This window comes from Cottoperca gobio, chromosome 9 (genome assembly GCF_900634415.1).
Source record: "Cottoperca gobio chromosome 9, fCotGob3.1, whole genome shotgun sequence".
In the NCBI taxonomy this organism is placed as follows: Eukaryota; Metazoa; Chordata; class Actinopteri; order Perciformes; family Bovichtidae; genus Cottoperca; species Cottoperca gobio.
Genome location: NC_041363.1, coordinates 26,456,177 through 26,478,853, shown reverse-complemented (window position 1 = coordinate 26,478,853; position 22,677 = coordinate 26,456,177). Strand labels below are relative to the sequence as shown.

At 40.1% G+C, this 22,677-nt stretch overlaps 2 protein-coding genes, 1 long non-coding RNA gene and 1 other non-coding gene across 4 annotated transcripts in view; 3 read left to right on the top strand and 1 right to left on the bottom strand.

Annotated features, from left to right (window-relative positions):
• The first annotated feature begins 2 nt into the window (after positions 1-2).
• On the top strand, positions 3-707 carry LOC115013912 (uncharacterized). The gene is made up of 3 exons (XR_003832831.1): positions 3-216; positions 326-400; positions 598-707. It is a non-coding gene; the product is annotated as an uncharacterized LOC115013912 (long non-coding RNA).
• A 257-nt stretch (positions 708-964) lies between these two features.
• Positions 965-1,064, top strand: LOC115014179 (small nucleolar RNA U13). Its single transcript, XR_003832874.1, has one exon. It is a non-coding gene; the product is annotated as a small nucleolar RNA U13 (small nucleolar RNA).
• Positions 1,065-3,005: 1,941 nt separating this feature from the next.
• Positions 3,006-10,872, top strand: mak16 (MAK16 homolog (S. cerevisiae)). Its single transcript, XM_029438785.1, has 10 exons — positions 3,006-3,200; positions 4,137-4,186; positions 4,417-4,526; positions 6,328-6,392; positions 6,812-6,963; positions 8,172-8,226; positions 8,336-8,410; positions 8,608-8,724; positions 8,815-8,880; positions 10,398-10,872. The coding sequence occupies exons 1-10, from the start codon at positions 3,186-3,188 to the stop codon at positions 10,608-10,610; spliced, it is 918 nt and encodes a 305-aa protein (XP_029294645.1). The 5' UTR covers positions 3,006-3,185; the 3' UTR covers positions 10,611-10,872.
• A 3,961-nt stretch (positions 10,873-14,833) lies between these two features.
• Positions 14,834-22,677, bottom strand: part of LOC115013069 (ras-related protein Rab-14-like) — a 13,677-nt gene continuing 5,833 nt past the window's right edge. Inside the window, exons 4-8 of the mRNA XM_029439043.1 lie at positions 22,078-22,255; positions 21,906-21,972; positions 21,094-21,181; positions 20,955-20,985; positions 14,834-20,033 (exon numbers count right to left, since the gene is read on the bottom strand). Coding sequence (XP_029294903.1) covers positions 19,856-20,033; positions 20,955-20,985; positions 21,094-21,181; positions 21,906-21,972; positions 22,078-22,255 — 542 coding nt within the window. The 3' untranslated portion in view covers positions 14,834-19,855. The remainder of the gene's footprint in view (positions 20,034-20,954; positions 20,986-21,093; positions 21,182-21,905; positions 21,973-22,077; positions 22,256-22,677) is intronic.

Genomic DNA, 22,677 nt, shown 5'->3' with positions numbered 1-22,677 from the left:
CTGAAGTCGGCATGAACACAACTTGAAGCTCTAATGATTGGAGTCGGGAACGGGTTCCATCTGTACCATCTGTACAAAGTGTATTGATCTGTCGGACTGAAACGTCAAATGAAACTTTAACTTCACAGGAGAAATGAAGTGTGACTGTTTTGTGTTTTCAGGAGGAAGTTGGTTCCCCTCAGCAGGAAGGTGGAGCGGAGAGAGAAAAGGAAAGAGGTGAGCCATCGGCTCCACACATGGACACAGCTGTTATCTCTTCACATTACACTGAAACATTCCCGCTGCATTAACCTGTTTAATGTGTATTAATATCTGCTGTCTGCAGGAGAAAGCTCTGATCGCTGCTCAGCTGGATAACGCCATCGAGAAGGAGCTTCTGGAGAGACTGAAACAGGGAACGGTACGACACTGACCCTCAACACCACAAACTTACTCTTATTACCATTTGTACGTCAAACTCCAGGACATAGTTCACCTGGAACAGAAGAATGAAGTATTTAAGAAGAAGACTTCATGTAGTTCAGGCAACTGAGGTGAAATGTGTTCACGTAATAAAAAGATGAATAAGTATTACATTTAATGTGTTTGTGTTCTCAGTATGGAGACATCTACAACTTCCCAATCCAAGCCTTTGATAAGGCTCTGGAGCAGCAGGATGAAGAGAGCGAGGAGGAGGAGGAGGAAGATGAGGAGGAGGTGGAGGATGATGAGGTGAGGAAGGATGCTTTCATCTTATCTACTCTAACACAGTAAGTTTATATGTGCAGTCTGTGGACTCATTCGTCTCCTTTCTGTCTGCAGGACGTTGGGAAGAGTGAGTTTGTAGCAGAAGGTTTTGTTTTCTCTGTTTAACTTGAGATTATAGAAGACGAGGAAGACAAATGTTGAATATTAAAACATGACACCGCCGGTCAGAGAGCTGGAGAGGAGATACACTTTGCCTCTGCGCCATGTTAGGGGTGTGATCTTTCTGGTTCATGAATATGATGATTGGTGCTCTCATGGCTCATCTGTGATAGGTGCAGCCCACACTTGTTACGCACTGCGCCTCAGCCCTTCTGATCCTCGACCAGAAAACATGACTTGACTTTATGGTCAAGTGTAAAATCAGAATCTCTTTTAAAAATGTCTCTAAATAGCAATGTCTCATTTATTATGTTTATTGTTTTGTTAATTTAATCATTAAGAATTGAAACCTGTGTCTCTCATGTGGCAGGTTGCCACTGATAAAGTTTACGTCAGGATCATGAATCGTGGCTGCGCCTGCTGACCTGGTCCTGCTGGACACCGGGAAGCCTTTTTGACATTTTCCTGGATTCATCCATACTTTCTCTTTTTCAACACATCATTTTCTGTCAAATGTTGTATTTGTACTATGTTGTTTATCCTGTACACACGACATCTATTGCAGGTCTGTCCGTCCTGGGAGAGGGATCCCTCCTCAGTTGCTCTCCCTGAGGTTTCTTCCATTTTTCCCCCTTTAATTATGGGGTTTTTTTTAGGAAGTTTTTCCTTGTGCGATGTGAGGGTCTAAGAACAGAGGATGTCGTAACCTGTACAGTCTGTAAAGCACACTGAGACAAATGTATAATTTGTGATATTGGGATATATAAATATTTCATTTGATTTGATTTGATTTGAAGAATAATTGCAGTGAAATGTTATTTTGCCAGGTCCGTTAATGTGTGCATTGAAAGAGTCTAAATTGAATTTGAATAGTAATTAATACATGTATGAATGAGAAGTTACACATACAAACACCCTCTCGCATGTGATGGCAAGAAGCTTTGAAGCTTTCCAGCAGAAGGGTTCATTTCTGGAGGCTTCATGTGCACACAAAACCAAAACGTTAAGAAAGAGTCTGTGGTCGCCATATTCTTGGCAGTAGAGTAGGCGTACACATGTCGTGGAAAAACGGTCTTCGAATTAAGTTGCATTTAATGGGAGTAGGAGGAAATATATGTTAACTGGATAATGGATTTTCTGAACGGTCGAAGTATTCAAGTTAAATATGATCAGAAATCTCCAGTAAAAGTGTGGTGGGGAATGGAACTCCCCAAGGTCGTGTAATAAGTGCTGTCCTATTCTCAGTTATGATTAATAATATATTTGAAATCATTCAGCCAGGGTGGGTGGTCACTCTTTGCAGATGATGACAGCCTATGGAAAAGAGGGAGAAATGTAGATTTATTGTGAAGAAGGTTCAACAAGGGATAAACCAGGTGGACGAGTTGTAAAATACTGTTGTGCAGTGACTCGTTGTTAGCAATTCATAGCATTGGTTCTGATACATCCCAAAGTCGGCCTGACTCAACAGAGTAACGAGGAGGGGCAGTGAGGTTTCTTTTTTATGGGTCCAGGTGCATATTGGCATTCCGTGCAACAAAAAGGGGGCAAAGTTGTCACTGGAAGCTGTTAAAGGAGAGATATAAAGAAAAATATGAAACTATCTAAATCTGAAGGAAGAAGTATTGTCCGGAAAAAAAAGATTATGATAAGAAATGATACTGGAATGAGTAGAATGGGAGTCAGAGCCTTCAGCTATCAAGCTCCTCTCCAGTGGTACCAGCTCACAGTTTGTGTTTGGGAGGCAGACACACTCTCCTCATTTAAGAGCAGACTCAAGACTTTCCTCTCTGATAAAGCTTATTGTTGGCGCTGGCTCAGGTTTGCCTCGAACCAAGCCCCTAGGTATGCTGCTATGGGCTCAGACTGCCAGGGGACCTCTCTCCTCCTCTCTCCTCCTCTCTCCTCCTCTCTCCTCCTCTCTCCTCCTCTCTCCTCCTCTCCATCTCTAGAATCCTTTTTTTCATATATAATTAAGAAAAAAGGGGTTAACAGATAAATCAGAGGTATTCTAGAGTATGGAGATAAAGGAAAAGGAATACAAGGGTTGTTTGACTACTTGAGAAACACACTGGTCTAGCAAAAAGGATCTCTAGAATGAAGATGGCGCAGTAAGGGACTAGTTTCAGAGGGTGGCAGCAATGCAACATAACGGATGCCGGCTGCCTGTAAGCACCAACGAAGAAGAAGAAGAAGAAGAGCTCTCCCACATGACTGTCCATGTGGCTTTGGAGACCGAAACACTCCTTCATAGCTTCACATTAATTTATTAAATATCATTAAAACAAACAGTAGTCTGGTTGAGGAGAAGCTGCGAGCAGCTCTGCGGGGAACTAAAAATGCAACACGATGACGTAAGTGTGTAAATGTAAAGCTGCTAACGTGCTCTGCTAAGTCTTCATGCTAACGATAGCTTATCAGTAACTATTTAAAAGCTGATACGTCTGGCCTATTTTATTTTTTAATATATGATCTCAGTTATATAGTAGTTACAGTAGCTACTGAACAACTAATTGTATACGGGTATAAACTAAGTGTTCTTGTCAACAGTATTTGAGACACATTAACACTGAGCTAGGTGAACGAGTATTTCATGTACAATGTGGCGACAAACTCCGTTTTAAAAATGTGTTTAAAGGTTGTGTAGCTTCTCTGTAAACGCACAGAGCAGTTAAAACACGAGTCGACACATACATTGGTAGAGTCGTATGAGAACTTAATTTTGACGTGATGTTATCTTCTATGTATGTTGACTTTGCTTGTACTTACAGTACTGATAACATTTATCTGAAAAGTAGTCTTCTAAGTCTCCTCAGCTTTTTACATACTCTGATTCTACATTGAAAATAACCTAAATTCAGAATTGAACGTTATCTATATTTCAAATGCACTCGTTACTGAACAATAGTTAACATTATCTTAGCTAATATGCAGATGTTTTGAACAGTATTTAAGAAACTCAAGAAGCTAGCTGGCCCCAGGTGCTTCATGTAAAATGTGAGTCCAAAGTCCCTTTTTCAAAGTTACTTTTATAGAGAGCACTGCAGGTTGAGTCTTTTTCTACATTACAAAATACATTAAGTAACTGTCAAAGAAGACTAGAATACTGCAGAGCTCTTTAATGCTTTATGACACTGCGCACAGGATGCTATAACATATATTTTATTTTTAAAAAGTGACATGACCATTATGTGCATTATTATTATTGTTATTACACAAGTGATGTTGTTAAATCAAAAGCTAATGAATGTCAGTGGATGATTGTAATGTGTTGAATTTGCTTCTTACAGGTGATCTGGGACATTATTGGGAACGCACAGTTCTGCTCCTTCAAAGTCAAGTAAGTCTGAAACTTAATCTGCTCCTTATTCATTCATTTATTAAGTCATTAAGTACGACAGAGATGAATTTCTCACTTCATTTTCATATGATCTTAGGCTTCCTCCAACAATACTCATCAATATGTTTTAAAGAAAATCCTATATAGCTGAATACAACAGTATGAACTATGCTGACGACACAAGATACCCAACCGTTTAAGAAAATATCTTCTGTCCTCTTTCTGTCCAGGACGAAGAGTCAGGGCTTCTGTCGCAATGAATACAACATCACAGGGTTGTGTAACCGCTCGTCCTGTCCGCTGGCCAACAGTCAGTACGCCACCATCAGAGAGGAGAAAGGTAAACACTTTATGCTCTTACACTTTAACATGCATGTTAAACTGGGTCAAACCTCAGGAGGGTTACAGCAGAAATATGTTGCATTAGATGATTTTCACTCAAAACATGTTAGAAATAGAGAAAGGAAAATTTGATTTAAATCAAACAGACTTGGAGATGCCAGACCCCAGATATATAAAAAAAAAAAAATATATATATATATATATATATATATATATTTATATTTATTTATATATTTATATATTATTTATATTTATTTATTTATTTATATATATATATATATATATATATATATATATATATATATATATATATATATATATATATAAATATATATATATATATATAATATATATATATATATATATATATATATAATAAATAAATATAATGGTATCAACCCAAAAATGTCTGCACAACATATATAATAGAGCATGGGAATGGCTGGCATATACTAGCATCATAATGTCCTAAACCCTTATACAGTTTCACAATTCACTTTTAATAAATATTTATTTCAATGTATTTATTTTAATATATAGAACAACTTGGCACACAGTGCTGAGCTGCATCTCAAATGCTTTCAGAGGATGTACATCACTTCTATGTGACATACTGTTGACTTTTTATCTCGCCCTGAACACCCCCTGTCCCCCACTCCTACCTATTGATAAAAAAGGGGCGGTAATAAAAAATCTAAAATGTTATGCCCACGTGTCAAATTAAAAATTCTGGTGTCATGACACTACTCCACTATATCTCTACATCAGGGGTGGGGAACCTTTTTCATGTCAAGGGCCATTTTCTTTTTTACAACATCCTTTGAGGGCCGTACTAATTATTGAACTGATAACCTCTGCAAAATCTTTTTACGACACAGCCCATTCATTTCACCTTTCTTTCATAATGTGCAAAAAAGCAACTTTTTTATCCATGTATCTCTGTTTTTATCAGAAATCAACAACGGGGAAATGTATCTTGTCACAGCAAAAGAACATATGAAGTAAAAAGGCAGTAAACAATAATTAAATAGAATAACAAATAATATAAGTACCAAGAGGTTGATAGAAAATGATAAAAAGTGAGTATTGTACATGGCAGTGATAATTGCACAGCAGTGGTGGAACAGTCTGTTCTTGGTGTGGTGGTCTACCTCTCTATCTATCCATGTTTGTATGTTCCGCTCTGCAGAGAGCTGCTTGTTGGGCCAAACTCCGCCGAAGAGCGTTAATTTTATCCAAACGCACTCGTCCTTTCAGCTCGTGCAGTTTGACATGTTTCGTGTTTCACCGCAAGCGTCCGCACAAACTAGGCACACTGGCCTTTTACTTCCTCAAATAAATAATTGTTCGTCCATTTCTCCTGGAAAGTGCGATATTACACATTTCTCTGTTTTATACTAGTCACGCTGCGTTCACTGATGTCAATGACAGTCTCATTTAATATTGAAGTTTTTTGACATGACCACGTGATGACACGTTCCGCTCGTGTTGTGTTCAAGGACCCTGACCGTGGCTAGGAAAAACAGTCAATCGCCTGTCTATTGCTGTCTAGATTATTATTATTTTCTAGTTGATTTTTTTACGTGTGTTTATGAATTACCTCAATATTCTCAACGTCAGAAATCTGACGGCTGAAACTACAAATCGAAAAAACACAAGAAGTTAAGGCCTGTAAAATATTCAGAATGATTGAAATATATGAAAAAATACAGGCAAACAGTTGATCCAAATATGACACGAGAGAAGGAATAACGAAGACAGTTAATCGCCACTTAATAATGTTGTATTTTCTGTTGTAGGTCAGTGTTTCCTCTACATGAAGGTGATCGAGAGAGCAGCTTTTCCTGCCAAGATGTGGGAGAAGGTGAGCTTCATCTGTTTCTTAGTTAATGGTGTTTGATTTTGTGCTGAGACGTTTCTAACTGTACATTATGTACATTAACTTTAAATACAAGTAACTTAATGCTAAAAGGAGCCGCTAGCAGTGAGTTGTGTTTGCATATTGAGTCTTTGGGTCTCGGCAACAAGAAATGTTCCTGAAGCTGTTCGACCCTTTGACGAGTAGTTCTGATGAAGCACGCTGACTGCTTTAAAGAGAAACTCCATTATAAGCTTTTAACTGTTCATTTTATTTTCTATTCATTTAGGTTCTCTGTAATCCTAAAATAACAAACATTCAATGACTGTGTGTGTGTGTGTGTGTGTGTGTGTGTGTGTGTGTGTGTGTGTGTGTGTGTGTGTGTGTGTGTGTGTGTGTGTGTGTGTGTGTGTGTGTGCGCGCAGGTGAAGCTCAGTAAAAACTACGAGAAAGCTCTGGAACAGATTGATAAGAATTTGATCTACTGGCCTCGATTCATCCGTCACAAATGCAAACAGCGTTTCACCAAAATCACTCAGTACCTGATCCGCATGCGCAAACTGGTCCTCAAGAGACAGTAAGTACTGTTAATGTACTACATACTACTACAACAGGAAGTACTGTTAATGTACTACATACTACTACAACAGGAAGTACTGTTAATGTACTACATACTACTACAACAGGAAGTACTGTTAATGTACTACATACTACTACAACAGGAAGTACTGTTAATGTACTACTAAATACTACAACAGGAAGTAACTGTACTGAGCTGGAAGAATGATGCTCAAATACGACAATAAAGCGCTTTAGTATTATTTAAACATTATATTATAAAAAACTGGGAACATTTCGTTTTGCTGCTAAATGTGAACACATTGTATGATGGAAGCTTCATTGTGGGGTGAAGTAAGAGTGTGTTTTTAAAGTTTCACTCAAAAAGAGGAAATAGTCTGAAGATAAGAAGAAATCAACTTTCATTGATCCTCAGAGGAAACGTGTAGGTGTTGGAACAGCACAAAGAAGAAATGAGTACAGGTAAATAGAGAAAGTAAAATATAAATAATCAGAATTATATAAAATGTGAATAGAAATAAATAAAATATACAAGAGCGATTCTGAACAAAATTAGAAGACACAAAAGTGTCAAAATTTAGTAGCAGCAAATCAGCAGTATAGTGTTTATGTAAACTACTCAAGAATAATGTATTTGATTAAGTAATGAAACTATATTAATATAGAAATGTAATATGTATGTGATATAAAATATATCAGGTGAAATGTATTAATATAGTATGACTAACGACTGTGTATGATATAGTATAATATTATGACAGAATTTAAATTATAGAGTTTTGTTGCCGTTTTTTTGCTTGTGGTTCATATAGAGGACGAGAAACATTAATCACTAGATGGAAAATCCTCCTTTTTAAGTTTTATTTCTTTTTCTCCTTTCATGAACTTCAGTTTCAGTTATTTAATATGCAACAGAACTTTATTTATCACCAGGGAAACAAGTGCAGCCGCTGCAGTACAACGTAGCAAAGAAAATCTGAAATACAATAAAAACAAAGAGATTAGGTTCAACCCACAAGTACACAAAGGATGTTTCCACCTCATCCTGAAGTCGGCATGAACACAACTTGAAGCTCTAATGATTGGAGTCGGGAACGGGTTCCATCTGTACCATCTGTACAAAGTGTATTGATCTGTCGGACTGAAACGTCAAATGAAACTTTAACTTCACAGGAGAAATGAAGTGTGACTGTTTTGTGTTTTCAGGAGGAAGTTGGTTCCCCTCAGCAGGAAGGTGGAGCGGAGAGAGAAAAGGAAAGAGGTGAGCCATCGGCTCCACACATGGACACAGCTGTTATCTCTTCACATTACACTGAAACATTCCCGCTGCATTAACCTGTTTAATGTGTATCAATATCTGCTGTCTGCAGGAGAAAGCTCTGATCGCTGCTCAGCTGGATAACGCCATCGAGAAGGAGCTTCTGGAGAGACTGAAACAGGGAACGGTACGACACTGACCCTCAACACCACAAACTTACTCTTATTATCATTTGTACGTCAAACTCCAGGACATAGTTCACCTGGAACAGAAGAATGAAGTATTTAAGAAGAAGACTTCATGTAGTTCAGGCAACTGAGGTGAAATGTGTTCACGTAATAAAAAGATGAATAAGTATTACATTTAATGTGTTTGTGTTCTCAGTATGGAGACATCTACAACTTCCCAATCCAAGCCTTTGATAAGGCTCTGGAGCAGCAGGATGAAGAGAGCGAGGAGGAGGAGGAGGAAGATGAGGAGGAGGAGGTGGAGGATGATGAGGTGAGGAAGGATGCTTTCATCTTATCTTCTCTAACACAGTAAGTTTATATGTGCAGTCTGTGGACTCATTCGTCTCCTTTCTGTCTGCAGGACGTTGGGAAGAGTGAGTTTGTAGCAGAAGAAGAAGTGGATGAGAGCGACCTGAGCGACTTCGAGGTTAGTGGAGTTTAAAGGACAGGTTCACATGTTTAAATCTTAAAACTCTGCTGTACCGTATAGTTCAGCTTCATTCATAATGTTCACACTGGAAATGTGAAATCAATATTCGAGTGCTGCGCAGCTTCTTTTTCTAATTGAAAAAAATGTTTTTATCTATTGAAATATTCTGCTTCAAATCCATATTTGTTGGCGTTAAGCATTTCAATAACATTTTCACTAAAGTTAAACGGGTCACATAAAAGACTCAAAACCTTTCTTGGTCTCGCGTTGGGGTTTTGGACCAAGCGAGACATTTAATGACGTTTTTAAGATATTGTGACTTCAATATTTCACATTTTTAATAGACTAAAAGATTAACCTTTCATACAAACATGCAGAAAATCTATAAATAATATTTCGCAAGACTAAAAATGACAACAATTAAACATAAAATGTTCAGAAGTCAATACAATTACCACCAGGAATAAAAAGCAATGATTAAAGATTAAAAACTAATAGCATTACTCCAAATCAAATTAAAAAGTTTCCTTTTTATAAATGCCGAGAAAGCTTGACATGGTAATATCCAAACGGTGTGACTTCCACAGTTTAGGGCCATGAAAACAGACGGTACTTTTATAAGATACAAAAGAAACATTTCAAATAAAAGTGTTTGAGGACCGTAGTGATCTGGCTGCAACATACATTTAAATAATATATCTGATGCATACTTTATAAACAATTAATTCTGATGGATACAGGGAGCCAGTGCGTTGTCGGTAATATGATCCATTTTGATTTTGATGATAAGACTGAACTAGCTGTGGTTTTCTTTTAGACTTTTTAGTCAAGCCAGTAACATGGGAATGGCAGTAGTTTGATCGGCTAGTTATAATAGCGTGACTGAGTGTTTCAGCATCTTTTTGAATAAAAAAAAAAAAAGGTTGTAATATTACTATGTAGGGATTTCCCAATACCAGTTCCATGATTCACGACACCCGATTCAATACTGCGGTAAAAACATTTGTTAGATATTAGAGATGGAATTATGACCTGTTTCAACTTCCTGTTTTAGATTCCCGTGACAACACGTCCTTCCAATGAATTGATTTATTAAAGCTTTGCGCCAAAAATTAAAATATACATGATTACATTTAAACACTTCATTATAACATAATTTACCTTCGTCCCAATACAACATTTTAATGAATAGAGCTTGAAGGCATCGTAATATAAATCAATGAACCTCGCTCAGTTAACTTTAACGTTAGCTGTTAGCTCGGTTATTCAGCCAAGCAGGACTGTGCTGCCCACCAACTGCTAATGTAAAATAGCTAGTTTTGATGACTGTTAGATTTTTAATCCAGTTCTAAAATCTGTTGGTTTTAATCGAGTGCACTTAATCTTGCCGCTTTGCGTCTAATTGTTTTCCTCCTGAATGCTTTTAAGGACTTGCTTTAAACAAGGAACAGGAAGTTTAAAAATGTTCAAGCTGAACAGAAATTATTTTTACTTGACTTTTTGTTTCTTCTCAGGAAATGAACAAACTTAAGACTAGCAGTGACGAGGAGGAAGAGGAGTCCAGTGAAGAGGAAGAGGATGAGGATGAGGAGGAGATGGAGGTCGAGACAAAGACCTCCAAGTCTAAAGGCAAATCTCCAGCCAACGGCTCGGCGGTGAGGAAGAAGCGAGCGTACGTGGAGATAGAGTACGAGACAGAGCCCGTCTCCAAGAGCACAGCCACGTAGTGAAGCCCCGCCCTCTGCTGAGGACATCAGTTTGTTCGTAGAGACTGAATGGAAGTTTGTGAATGGACACGCAGGAAGGATCTGACCTGGAATCCGATCTGATTATTAAACACCCAAAGTGACTTTAAACTTTCTTTTTCTGCCTAACTTTGACTTTTAAAATAACTGCTTTGTTTTATTAATATCGAATCCATAATCCACTTTGAAAACACAAAATAACGGATGAACATGTCAATAAATCTATTTTGGAAAAAACTGTAAACCTGCTTTTTAACTGTTTCTATAAATATCTTGATGCTTAAAACTTCACATCAATGACCATTTGTATATCAATGTCCAGGAGCCAGGACAGCAAAAAAGTTTGCCGTTGAAAATAAAATGTTGAACTGAAAAAGGGAATGGACTGTTTACATGCACAACATATTCCAGCTTTGTCCCTTATTCCGAAGAAGACAATATTTCTACTAAGCTGTTTACATCCATCCATCTATCTATCGTCTACCTCTTATCCGGGTTGTGGGGGCAGCAGCTCCAGTAAGGAACCCCAAACTTCCCTTCTCCGGGCCACATCCGCCAGTTCTCCACCGAGTTCTGGGTCTTCCCCGGGGTCTCCTCCCAGCTGGACGTGCCTGGAACACCTCCCTAGGGAGGCGGCCAGGTGGCATCCTTACTAGATGCCAGAACCACCTCAACTGGTTCCTTTCAACACAAAGGAGCAGCGGCTCTACTCCGAGTCTCTCACGGATGGCTGAGCTTCTCACCCTAAGGGAGATAGGCCAGCCACCCGTCTGAGAAAACCCATTTCGGCTGCTTGTACCCGTGATTTTTTCTCGTTCTTTCGGTCATGACCCAGCCTTCATGACCATAGGTGAGGGTAGGAACGAAGATCGAGAGCTTTGCCTTCTGGCTCAGCTCTCTTTTCGTCACAACGGTGCGGTAAAGGGAATGCAATACCACCCCCGCCGCTCCGAGCCAATCTCGCTCCATCGTGCCCTCACTCGGGAACAAGACCCTGAGGTTCTTGAACTCCTTCACTTTGGGCATACACCGATTGGATGGCCCTCAGAAGTGACCCCCTCACCCCATACTCCCGCATCACCTCCCACAGTATCACCCGAGGGACCTGGGCATACGCCTTCTCCAGAGCCACAAAACACATGTAGACCGGTTGGGCGTACTCCCAGGCCCCCTCCAGGATCCTTACGAGAGTGAAGAGTTGGTCCGTTGTTCCACGACCAGGACGGAATCCGCATTGTTCCTCTTCAATCAGAAGTTCGACTATCGGCCGAACCCTCCTTTCCAGCACCTTGGAATAGACTTTACCAGGGAGGCTGAGAAGTGTGATACCCCTGTAGTTGGCACACACTCTCTGGTCCCCCTTTTTGAATAGGGGAACCACCACCCCGGTCTGCCACCCCCTAGGAACTGTCCCAGACTTCCACGCAATGTCAACGAGGCGTGTCAACCAAGACAGACCCTCAACACCCAAAGCCTTCAGCATTTCTGGACGAATCTCATCAACCCCTGCGGCTTTGCCACTGTGGAGTTGTTTGACTACCTCAGTGACTTCCAACAGGGAAATTGACGATGGTCCCCCATCAGCTTCCAGCTCTGCCTCTACCATAGAGGGCGTGTTAGTCGGATTTAGGAGTTCCTCAAAGTGCTCCTTCCACCGCCCGATAACCTTCTCAGTCGAAGTCAGCAGGGTCCCACCCTTGCTGTACACAGCTTGGATGGTTCCTCGCTTCCCCCTCCTGAGGTTCCGGACGGTTTTCCAGAAGCACCTTGGTGCCGACCGAAAGTCCTTCTCCATAGCTTCTCCAAACTTGTCGCACACCCGTTGCTTTGCCTCTGCCACAGCAGAGGCTGCCGCCCTTCGAGTCCGTTGGTACCCTGCAACTGTTTCCAGAGTCCTCCCGGATAACATAACCCGGAAGGACTCCTTCAGTCGAACGGTTTCCCTGACCACCGGGGTCCACCACGGTTTGCCCCTTGAGGCACCTAAGACCTTGAGACCACAGCTCCTCACAGCAGCTTCAGCAATCGAGGTTTTGAACATCGCCCACATTGTCCCCAACCTCCACAGGGATATCTGAAAAGTTCCGCCTGAGGTGTGACATGGTCTTCCTCCAGACGTTCCCAGTTCACCCGCACTACCCGTTTGGGCTTACCAGGTCTGTCCAGAGTCTTCCCCCACCCCTTGATCCAACTCACCACCAGATGGTGATCAGCTCCGCCCCTCTCTTCACCCGAGTGTCCAAAACATGCGGCCTCAGATCAGATGATACGATCACAAGATCAATCATTGACCTTTGGCCTAGGGTGCTCTGGTACCACGTACACTTATGAGCATCCTTATGTTCCAACATGGTGTTTGTTATGGCCATTCCATGACTAGCACAGAAGTCCAACAACAAACGACCGTTCGGGTTTAGATCAGGGAGGCCGTTCCCAATCACGCCTCTCCAGGTGTCTCCATCGTTTCCCACGTGCGCGTTAAAGTCTCTCAGCAAGACTAAGGCCGAATACTCCGAACTGCTGTTTGGGGCATAGGCACAAACAGTCAGAGTTTTCCCCCCTATAACCCGAAGGCGTAGGGAGGAGACCCTCTCGTCCACCGGAGTGAACTCCAACGTAGCGGCGCTCAGCCGGGGGTTTGTGAATATTTTTCCCTTAAAACTCTCCTGACAATAACAAAAGTCTACTGAACTATAGGATTTACACAATTTATAAAGACGACAACCTTCGAATAGCTTCATATGGCAGTGTTTGCAATTTTGCAATTCCACTTTGATAAAGGAGGAACAAGATAAGAATCTCTTACAGTATTGTCCACTTTCATAATGCTCAGATCATAGCACACACAAGTAAGCGGCCCAGCTCATATCTTTTGTTGGTCATTCTCCTTTCAGTCCCTTAATAACTAACAAACCCTTAGCTGGCACTCCAGGGTCCGGCTTAACCCTTTAATTACCTCTCCCTGAGAGAGGATGGCTTCTCTTGGTGGCAACTTTTTCGTAGTTTCAATTTACGGTTACTACTGAACAAACACACAATCAACCAGCCCTCTTCTTGTTACATGAAGGATACTCAAAAACAGAATTGTATTAAAAGTTCCTAAAAATAACAGGAAAACTGAATATTCACGGGAAATAATTGGATTAATCTTCAATCGAATACATCAAAACCACCCATTTTAAACAAACTTCCTGCACTATAATTATACAGTTTATCATTTGTTCTGTAATGTTATTGTTATGCATTTAATATAATATGAAACAGTCAGGGATCGTCAGTTTACTCTGATAGAAAAAAGGGGTCCTGTAAGGAAAAAGCTTGGGAACCATCAGGTTCGTCTTTCGCCCTTATACCCAGGTAGGTCGACCGATTTGCACGTCAGGAGGTGAGTATAAACAGGACAGACTATATCAAACAAAGCAGATATAATACATGATCACGTGTAATAAAGATGTGCAAACATGATTATGTGTCATTGTATAATTTCGCAGCAATGTCAACTTTAATGTGTGCAAGGTTTATCCATCTCAAAGAAGCATCCTGTCCACATACAAATAAGAACCACAGATTCAGAGACATCTTTGTGGCCACCTTGCGTCTCTGTGGTTGTTTTGCACTTCTGTGGTCATTTTGCTGCCCTTAGTAGTAGTTTTGTGTCATCTCATGCGAGATTTTTACATCTCTTTTCGAACATTTTGTCTTTGTGGTCATTTCATTGACTTCCGAAAAATAAATGTTAACAGTGACGCCCAGGAGCCTGCTCACCTCCAGAGGCCCATTCAGTAACCCAGCCATAAATATACATCCTCCCTTTAAAATGCAAACATATTAATTCAGAAGCACAGGGCTTTGGTACTTATATACTTTGTATATTTTGATGCTAATACTTTTGTACTTTTACTTAAGATTTTAAATCCAGGACTATATTTCTATAGTATTTCTACACTGTGATGTTACTACTTTTACTTAAGTGAATAAGTAAATACTTAACCAAAGCTTCCTTGCTGAGTTGGTTAGCTTAGCATAAAGACTGGAAACAGCTAGCCTGGCTCTGTCCTAAAAGTAACTAAATTCACCTTCCACCACCTCTAATTAACATGATACATCTCGTTTGTTTAATCTGTATAAAAACGAGTAAAATAATCTTTTTATGTGTCAAAATATTTCTTGAATCTTAAAGAAGCACAGCAAGACATCAGCGTATATACAGTATATATACTTTATTTACAAATAACTAAATCCCCGCGGTCGTACAATGAAAAGGTACAGCTGAAGAAAATCATTACAGATTTAGAATATAAATACTCAAAGAATCATAAAAGCATGTTTTTACTTTAGCAGACAGAAAATCAACAGACATTACAGGAAAAAGAAAAGAATAAAATGTACACAGCGTTTTACAGCCAGCGTGCGGGGATAAAACCTGATATTAATTTAACTAACTTACAGCGCCTCCATCTGGCTGATTAGTGTAAGAATCTTTAATGCTGTTTTTGCAAAGAACATACTAATTTAAAAACTCAACGTACAGCACTCATTTTTTTTATACCTTTAATGTTATAAAAAGAAATGTAGCTGTTGCGCTTATGTTGTTGAACTTCTGATAAAAATGAAGGAATTTGGGGCGCTGCAACTTAAATCAGGTATTGTTTACTGAATTCTTTGATTTATTGTTTCTGTTAAAAAGGTTATTACACTGCAACAACACTGCCACCTACAGATCTGGCACTGCTATTGCATTTTATTAAAACATTTTAATCAAACGCTTGCGTTTTCCTTTGACGAGGGAAGCTTCAGGCAGCGGTCACAGCAGGTTTTAAACTGCAGCTTTTTCTTCTGTGATTTGTTTACTTTTGACTAAGCGTCAACGAGGAAACAAACTATCTTCTTTCCGTACATTTTTTTTTTCCCCCAGTGAATGTGGCGTGCAGGTAACGTGTCTGGAAACATTAGAGTCTGATGTGTTTCTAAAGTGAGGGAGGGCTTCATTCATAAATCAAGCATCACAGTTGAAGAAGGCTGCTGTCCACCAATCAGAGACAGCGAAGAGTAAAATCACTTCCCATTCAGACAGATGTGGACACAGATAAAATCTAGGTTTTGTGTTTAAATGGTCTAGATGTCCTCAACATACACAAATAGCACAGGCATTAATATCTGTAATCCTTCAGGTGTGACTGGATATGTACACAAGATCTGAGTGAGACCACCGGACCAGAATCTGAACCGCGGTCTCACAGAGGAGGTCAAAGTGAGCTGGGCAGGAAAACGACTTCCTCCAAAGGTTACAGCCTTTAAACGGAACAAACTTTCATTGATCACTACATCACAGTACGGAGTCCCAGAGGAGACACATGTCATGAACAAGTTATCTGTTGAGTTAAATAATTTATGTATATTTCTAAAATTAATTTCAAACGTATTTATCTTTACTAACAAATATGAAAATACTCATATCACTTTAAGACAAAATTATTAATTATTTTTTAAATAATAATAATCACAAATTTCTGCTAAAACAATTGTGATACAAAAATAAATAAATGTGGGAGTAAAATATGTATTAACTGATTGAAGGTAAATAGAATAAATATTTTTATTTTTTAATCACTTTGATTATTTACGCAATAATACTTCATCAGAGAACATGTTGGTGACATTTGTTGATTCTGGGACTGATGCAGAACTCAATGGGGAATATTTCTCAGGCTTTTTAAAAATCTCCATATCCTTCTACGTATTCAAGAAGTTTTATAGAATACCATATATATATAGTGTTTCCCTGCTGGAGAAACACTGGACATAAACTGTACAGCTGATCCATTTAGTGTAAATCTGGCGTTAACCCATCAACGAGAGCAGAATCATATCAGGTGAAAGCTGCATTAATCGATTTATTATTTATTAACACTAAATCAAACAACTGAAACATTACATGGTATACTGTGCGCGCATCTGTCGGCTTGTTTTGGTTTTTTTCTCCCCTCTAGTGACCACAAAATCCAATCATTTTGCTTTGAAATCTTTAGAAAGTGTAAGATAAAGTTTAGTGGAGCTACTTCGTTGGCGTTTTCTGTTTTGTAGCTAGTGGGTGATGGAATGCTTATAAGGAACACAATTGACTGACCGATCCAGTTAGATACACCGGGAGAACTGGGAGCACACTCTGTAATCCACAGGAATTCATTTTACATTTAATCATTTGGTTGATGAAATTTAAAAACACTTCAGGATGTCAAGGCTTGTCCAGTTTGAGCTGAATCAGATCACGCTTAAAAGAAAATGTTTTGTTGGAAGGCAAAATGTCAGTGAGTCTCAAGATATTTCTTTTGTTGCAAAGCTTCTACCAATTTATCTGTAATCAACCAGAATGCAGAGTTAAAGTTAATCCCAGTTTAACAAGAAAACTAAACAAACAAAACAAGAACAGATAATAGCAATAAATTAGAAGAATCTGCTTTCCTTCCTCAATACGCACTCGATCAGTAGGGATGCAACAAATGGCCACTAGAGGGAACTGTGACATCGAAATTATACTGTAAATATATATATTTGGAAACACGTTAGAGAACAAAAAAAATCAACATTAACAAGAAATTGAATAAAAATCTATCCTGAACTTGTGATCCACTGCCGGACCAGTCGTGACATTCTGGTTCAGGTAAGTCATTTTATTCTTCATCATCACCTTCATCAATCAGTTGCTTTACGTGTCCACAAGAACAATCAAAATTCAAAGTCGCCTTAAGTTATTTAGTTTAAATATTTTAGATTTATTTTTTTTATTTTTTTTTTAAAGGCAAAATGTGGGATGAAGAGATGTTGTTTTTGGGGTTTCTATCTGTGGAGATGTTTGTTAAGACGTCTTTGAGGATCCACTCGGTTCCTAGTAACAGGGTCTGGACCCAGAACCCAGGTAAGGCTGGGTCCAAATAATACTCAGTCTAATTTGGTTGAGGAGGGTCTTATTGTCTTCAGGAACTTTCCGGATGCTTCTCTTTTTTGAAAATGTATTTCTATGCACGGTGGACTCCAGGTTTCCACAGGACAGTATCGGACTAGATCCAACCTTTTGGACCCACGAATACCTATAATGTGTGCATTAATGAACATCAGTACCAAGATGATAGACATTTTCTGTAGCCATCGTCTGATCTCTTCTGTGAACCCTCCTTCCAGCTCAGATTAAAGGGGTACTTCCAGATTTTTAGACGTGATCAAACTAGTTTATTTGAAGCTCGCTAAAGCTTTTATCGCACTTCCATAAAGTTGGCGAACTTGCGAGAGGTGTTAAAGCAAGACTGGTCCAAAATGGAGCAACAAAGGCCGAGATATCCTGACTTTAGTCAGAGCCTACCATTTTTATAAAGCAACATGGTGCCGTCTGTCAGTAAACCCACTCTGCCTGCTGAATACCCACAACTTTCAAACTGCACACCTGCCGATTGTAACACAGGTCGTTATGGATGGTCTTCCAGCACAGGCCAAATTACATCGTTAGTTATTACTGCAGAGTTCAGCAATCTCCTCCATAGCCACAGAAGACATTACAGTTAAGTATTTTCAGAGGTTGAGTGGTACCAAGCATCCCTTTAACCTGCATTCGAGGCGACTGGAAAAATGACATCAGCTGCAGGTGTGAATACTGCTGGAACACCTCCAGAGACGCATTTGACTACAAGTACAACAGATTCAAGTCTCCAATCCACATCAACAATGGAAGTGATTCAGACGTCCACGCCACTCTGTTAGAATTAATAGATTTGAAGCATGAACTTTTAAGACTTTTCCAACTCAACAACAAATGATGGGATATCACACAGGTATAAGACATAAGTATGACAATAAATCCAAAGGTTCATATCAAAAGAGTGAGCGTCAAGAGTTGGGCATTTGGATGAACTGGATTTATAGCAGATTAAATTATAGCTAAATTTAAAGATTTGGACTAGAGGAGTTCCTTGATTTGGAGAAGCAGTCCACCTCGAGCCGAGGCTCAGAATCTGTCCATAGGAATGTCCAGAGTTGGAACTTGGGCACTTTGCATTTAAGTGAAGTGCAGTCGAGATTTGGGCTGCATGTCCGAATTCAAGCATTGAATATTTATTTGTCTCAATGGTGATTTACATTTGGAATGAAGAGAGCCGGACTACCATCACTTGAGTCGGGTCCAGGCTTGGGGATAAATATTGTCTGGTGAGGGTGGTCCTACTCTGGGCTTACAACGGTCCATCTTGGCCTACCTTTGGGCCCACGAGCCTAGATGAGGGTGAAGGCAATCTCAATTTGAACCAAGGACAGTCCAGCTTGAGTCAAAGCCTTGAATCTGTCCATAGGAATGTCCAAAGTTGGAACTTAGGTGATCCGCAAGTATTGATCATGTAGGCTGGTCCGAATTTGGGCATTGTATATTTATTCATCTTTTGGGACACAGTGTTTTGTGTTTGGGAAAAGGGTAGGAAAAGTAAGACTAAATTTGGACGACCTGCCTGCATGTGAGCTGTAAGGAAGTCTCGACTTGGACCAGAGTTCCATCTTAAGGAGAAGCTGTGGATGTCCAGATTTAGAACTAAGTGACCCCTTTTGGTGAAGTGTTGTCCAATTTTGGTCTGGAGGTCGATTCAAACTTGAGCCTTGTTTCTTCATTTGTTTCTATTTTCTATTTGTATCTTTATGCATTTCAGGATATTCCTTACATTAGTCGGGTCAAAAGCACGCCAAACTTTGAGTGTAGTCCAGTTTTGGGGGAAAAGGGTTGGGCTGGTAATGTGCCTAGTGAATGAGCTGGAATAAGAACCAGCGTGATTCAAGTGTAGACTAAAAGTTGTCGGGATTTATGCTTAGGGATTCATTTTGTGCAGACAGTGATGCAGGTAAGGTCTCGGGTCCTGATTTGGGAGTTGTCTAACACTGATCCATAGATGGCACACAGACGTCTGGATAGTGCCTGGATTTGGTTTAGGGTGTCCTGATTAAACTGAGGCTGGTAATGTCTGATTGGGTTGCGCACGGTCGAATCTTGTTTTGAGTACTGACCTCAGGTCTGGATACGATAACAGTTGCTTGGACTATGCTGAATGTAATCCAGCTAAATTGTGTTTGACGCACTCTAGAAGACGCATGTTAGTGCCTGGTGGATCTCTGTGTACGTATCTGTCTGCCTCTGTCCGTCCATCCGTCCACCTGTCCACCTGTCTGTTCGATGGGTCTGTAGTTCCTGTCTGTGGTTAGCAGCTGCAGCCTTCTTTGGCCGGCTGGCTGTCGGCGTTGAGGCGGCCTCCCTGCGGCGCAGACGGTTTGTGCTGGACTCCCGACTCAGCAGCGTTCAGGTCCAGACTGCCATCTTGGATGTTCTGGTAAATCCTTTTTGCCGCTTCCAGAAAGGCCTCTTCCACATTCTCCCCTCTGAGGAGGAGGGAGGACAGAGGATAGAAAGATTAAGAAACAAACAGTAAAAAGTCTTACAGATAGATCAGATTCAATACTTTGTCATGTGCACATGGCAGCAGCTGCACCTCAGTTTGTTCGGGAGTATTACTGAGTAGTTAAAGTAGTAATACCACAATGAAAAAATACTCTGTAGTAAAGTCCTGCATTCAAAATTTGACAGCAAATTGTACTTAAAGTATCAAAAGTAAAAGTATTCATAATGAGAAATGGGTCCAAACAGTATATTTTTGTTCTGAATCTTATTCCTGATTAATTACCGTCTGAGCATCATCTGAATGTCGTCACGGTGGAGATCATTTTAACAATTGTATTAACTGTTGAGCAGTTTCATCTATAACAGCATTTATTTTCTAAACTAATCACATGTTTAAAGTATAAAATCTTGATCTGAAAAGTAACTAAAGCTGCCAGACAAAAGTAGTGGAGTAAAAAGTACAATATTATTTATTCAAGTATAAAGTCAAATAAAACGGAAATACTCAAGTAAACTACAATTCCCTTAGATTTGCACTTAAGTAGAGTAGTACTTAGTTACTTTCCACGACTGTCCTCGGGTCCCTTTTTTAGAAAATAAACAAATTTATACTCGTTGGGTTCTGGTTCATCTTTTTGGGTTAAAGAATGTTGGGCCAACAAGACATCTACATTTAGCGTGTACATTATATATACTGTATGTTACCAACAAACATATTTTGTTTCAGTGTGTGAACATTTCTTCAGCTGCATTTTTATCAAGAAACAATATTAAAACAGAAAAGCTTGGCTGCACAAAGGACATGTAGTGGTTCAGGCACAAGGGTTTTGCAGGGAAACCGTCCACACAACAAGTCTTTTGTGTTTGAGATGGATAGTTGATGAAAGTGTGCCTGGACTTACGTTTTAGCGCTGGCCTCAAGAAACAGCAAACCTGATCAAGAACAGGAAGCAAAAATCACAACCAAGCCGAGGTCCTGTTTTCATCTTAATTTGTACATTAACCATAACCCATGCTATCACACACACACACACTTCTCACCGTTCTCTTCGGCAAACTGCTTGGCCTCCTCGTACGTCACGTCTCTCTGAGCCTCCAGGTCGGCTTTGTTACCAATCAGAATGATCACCTGGACAAACATACAGGTTAAACAACTATACAAGACAAAGAGTCAGCAACATGAACTTTAGCAGTTAAAAACTCTAAAATGTAAAGATTGGTTAGAGAATCATGTTTGAAGTTAGAAATAAATGATTACTTGAAAGTATCCAAAAGGTTGTTTAGATTGAGAGCAAGTTAAGACGATTTAAGAGGAATTTAGAGGTTTAAAAACAAATCTGTCTGTCTCTGTCTCTGTGTGTGTGTGTCTCTCTCTCTCTCTCTCTCACTCTCTCACTCTCTCTCTCACTCTCTCTCACTCTCTCTCACTCTCTCTCTCACTCTCTCTCTCACTCTCACTCTCTCACTCTCTCTCACTCTCTCTCTCTCACTCTCTCTCTCTCTCACTCTCTCACTCTCTCACTCTCTCACTCTCTCACTCTCTCACTCTCTCTCACACTCACTCAACAGGTCACATTTTTTTAATACAGTACTGTTTTTCAAATGTGGTGGAAATGCAAACAGTATCCAATGTGTACAGAAAGGAAAGGTTATCTTTTTGGGTATGTTATGTCTTTATTTCATGGTGACAGTGGAGAGAGAGAGGGAATGTGGGGAATGACATGCAGCAAATTGTACTGGTGAGTTGCTGCTCGGCTCTCAGGTCGCCTGTACAGAAAGGACGGGAGGAAGTTCTTTTCGCTCCGTGGTACCTGGTGGTGTGCGTGCGTGTGCGTGTGCGTGTGTTAACTCACTGTGTTTGGGTTGGTCAGGTTCCTGGCATCTGTCAACCAGCTGCTCAAGTGATTATAAGTACTTCTCCTAAACACACACACGGACAAAATCAAAGTTATTCACGAAAAGATCAAACTGATATAAAACCACACCAACCCACCGCCCCCCCCCCCCCTTTTTCCCAGTCAGTACCTGGTGATGTCGTACACCATGAGGGCCCCAGCGGCCCCTCTGTAATAGGACCTGGTCACGGCCCTGAAGCGCTCCTGACCAGCCGTGTCCCAGATCTGCAGCTTCACCTTCTGACCGTGGACCTCCATGATCCTCGTCCCGAACTCCACCCCGATGGTGTGAGGACAGTCCGCCATGACTGCACACACACAAAAAATATACTTGAATATGAAGGTTTCAACTTAAACGGACAACTTTTAACTTCCTCCCCTCTAATGTTTCCAAGTATTATTACTGAACACTTTGTTTTCCTCAGCGCTACTATCAACACAGGACATACGCAACATTTGTTTCTACATTTCCGTGAAGAAACGCTCAACACCACTTGGGAAATAAGAGCGTTAAGATGTTCACTGAAGAGGTAATGTGCAATTGTCATCATTTTATATTGAGTAATAACGTAGTTTGAGCATTGCGTTGCACAAACAGGTAACTACAGCAAGGGTTGGCGTAGGGGAAAGTGCAAGTTTATTCATTCATTTCGTCTATAATGGAGACATGAAAGCAATGTGTTGAGAAAAGTGAGCAGTTCTTACCCAGCAGACAGAGTTGCACAGTGAA